Here is a 3,093-nt window from a genome sequence, read left to right on the forward strand (position 1 = left end):
ATCTATCTATCTATCTATCTATCTATCTATCTATCTATCTATCTATCTATCTATCAGGAGTTGTTGTTTAATGTAAAGGGTAAGGGAATCAGTTACCCAGAGGGTCTCGCCGAGTCCGGTGTCCTGGGATCTCTAGGCCGGATCAGCTCCCTGGGGTCGTCCACACAAGGCGGGCAGTAACCCCAGCCGGTGCCTGCAAGCTCTGCCTCACTGTAACAACGCCGACGTTTGGCTTGGAACAAACAAAACAATGATAAATAAATAGATAAATAAATAATAAATAGCATTTGTATTCCCCCTCAACAGCAAGCTCCATGCGCTTTACGATAATGTGTTTTACAATATGTATTACCTCCAGCAGACCTGATTGAATTCTGGAATAATCTCCATCTCCTTGGGAACATACAGTGCAAGCAGCCATTTTACAGGTGCCAAAACACCAAACATATTGACAAGATCTCCAGCCACATATTCAAACCTGGGTGAAAAAAAGAAAGTTCGTGTGAAGTGCCTTTTCCCAAATGCATAACGGGGAGCCTGAGACTTGAATCCCTGAACCCACAATCACTTCACGATAACGAGCCCGGTAGCTTAACCACTAAACTATTAATGCTATATCTTCCGAATTTTATCTTTTTTTTTGTGGATGCTTTTTTCCGGGTAAGATATCACCCTCATAAAAGAGTGTCAGGTCTGAAAAAAAGACATCGGCGATCATGGTTTGCAATTTATTTACTTCTTTGCTCGGGTGCTCTCAAAAACCTGCGTTATTGTTGTCCTGGTCTTCCCAGGTGATGGTTTTCCAAGTAAATTGCTTGGGTCTATCCTTGTATCGTTGTCTTCCATATACGCCTTTCCCAAAAGGGGGATACTAACATAATCCTATGCACAGTTGAACTGTAAATTGGCTGATTTGTCAATGTCATGTTCATACTGTGCCGGAACAACATAGGGAGAACTGCTGCTTTTTTTCCCTCATCCGTATTATCATTATTTTCCTCTACTTCTTTTGCATGTTTGTCACTCTCTAGTGAATTGCTATTTCCGGGGTTCCTTGATTGTTGAATAAGACTAAGTACTGTTGAGGCTAGAGAGGTGAGCAGAGTAAGCCTGATTTCCCGTTTGGACTTCTCTGATCTCTGTTGACATCCCTCCCTCCCCCAATTGGCGCTCATATAACCTTATGCAATTGTGAACGCCGTAAAAGCTTACTAAAACAAAACAAAAAGCACAAGTGAGGGTAAGATGCTCAAGACCTTTATACCAATCTAAGAGTCCCAGAAACTGCATGTTTTGTCTTTTCGTTATTGTATATTTTATTAGTATGCAGCCCATGTGACCTCTTCAGTGCTGTCTCATTTGATTTATATTCTTTTCCTTTCTTCCAAGGAATTTTCAAGTCTCCCAACAAACCACATTTCTGTTGCTTTGGTTAAATACAATATTAAGATATTTGATATTATCATATTACAAAGCTCAGATGCCATGAGTGATTTCCAACAGTCTAACCAATCTGACACACTAGCATCTTTTATTGATTAAACATTTACTTCCAAACAAAACGATATTAATAGAAATACAAACTGCCATAATATGTACCTTTCATCTTACCTCGCACAAATGAAATTAAACACGCGGCCCGCGCGCGCGCACACACACACACACACACACACACACACACACACACACACACACACACACACACACACACACGCACATACTCTCTCTCTCTCTCTCTCTCTCTCTCTCTCACACACACACACACACACACACACACAAACACACACACACACACACACGCACACACGCGCGCACAGACACACACACACACACACACACACACACACACACACACATACATACATACATACATACATACATACATACATACATACATACATACATACATACATACATACATACATACATACATACATACATACATGCATACATACATGCATGCATACATACATACATACATACATACATACATACATACATACATACATACATACATACATACATACATACATACATACATACATACATACATACATACATACATACACACATACACACTCACACGTGCACACTCTTACAGATATAGAGAAAAAGAGAGAACACACATCAGTGTTGGGAGGGAGCCAGGGGTGCGATGATCCAGTAGTGTCTGCTTCATGTAGTCTCACAGACTCACCTTGAGGCATGGGGCAAGAACCAAAGTCCAGCTCCGGATAACAATAATCGACTTGTCCCTTCCAGGGGCACGTCCGCCGCTTTGCTTCTTGTTTCCCATTGTGATGATACACAGGCCTGTAGCCACAGGTCACCACACGGCGAGGTTTTGTTACCTGCTCCTGGTGGGAGAAAAAATTGTGAGGAAGCAAGCGCTGGTCAATTTTGGGGTGAATGGGGTTATTGGACTAATATTTAAGCCTGCCCATTTGCCTTGCTTTTTATTTTTTAAAAGATACTCACTCATTTATCTAATCTTGATTAGAAGTTGAGATATTTGCTATTGAAGGGTGAGATGGTCACCTTGTGTCAGAGGTAAAATCAGCGAGGAAATGGTAGCTAAAGTTTGGTGACTTCCAAAGCTGTATTGTCCTCGGAAACTGCAAATTTACATTTATTGTGCCTTTGAACAACTTCTTTCCTCATTAAAAATCCACGCAGGAATTTTTTTTTAACGAACATAAAAGGCAGTGAGTCCAACAAAACAAAAATCAATAAAAATTGCCTAAACACCAGAAAATGTCTGTTTATTCGATTTCACTATTTTTGACGAACACCGAATTTCACAATAGTACCTCACAATTAATGCGTCATCGCCAGAGGCCGCAGTTAGGATCCTAGCTCTACACACTTAAAGGACGAGTTCGATTCCCTTGTGGAAAATTTATATGAAATTTATTATCAAACTTCTTTCTGCCTTGTGTGCAGTATTATATTTTCCACAGTTGACACCGAGAGGCAGACTAAAAGTAAATAGCATTCTCAATTAGATTATGCCAATGTGGATGTGTAACATTATAGAGTTAATTCTGGTTACCACTGATCACCCCCTCCCCCACCCCACCCCACCCCACCCTC

General features: G+C 40.7%; 1 protein-coding gene across 1 annotated transcript in view; it reads right to left on the bottom strand.

The window, feature by feature from the left end:
- LOC101846487 (probable serine/threonine-protein kinase yakA) overlaps positions 1-2,357 on the bottom strand; it is a gene marked incomplete at its 5' end in the record, with an annotated part of 4,459 nt that extends 2,102 nt beyond the window's left edge. The window contains 2 exon segments of the mRNA XM_013079284.1: positions 97-232; positions 2,198-2,357. Of these exon segments, the coding sequence (XP_012934738.1) occupies positions 97-232; positions 2,198-2,357 (296 nt within the window).
- Positions 2,358-3,093: the final 736 nt, after the last annotated feature.

Source organism: Aplysia californica, unplaced genomic scaffold (genome assembly GCF_000002075.1).
Source record: "Aplysia californica isolate F4 #8 unplaced genomic scaffold, AplCal3.0 scaffold00047, whole genome shotgun sequence".
NCBI classification, from domain to species: Eukaryota; Metazoa; Mollusca; class Gastropoda; order Aplysiida; family Aplysiidae; genus Aplysia; species Aplysia californica.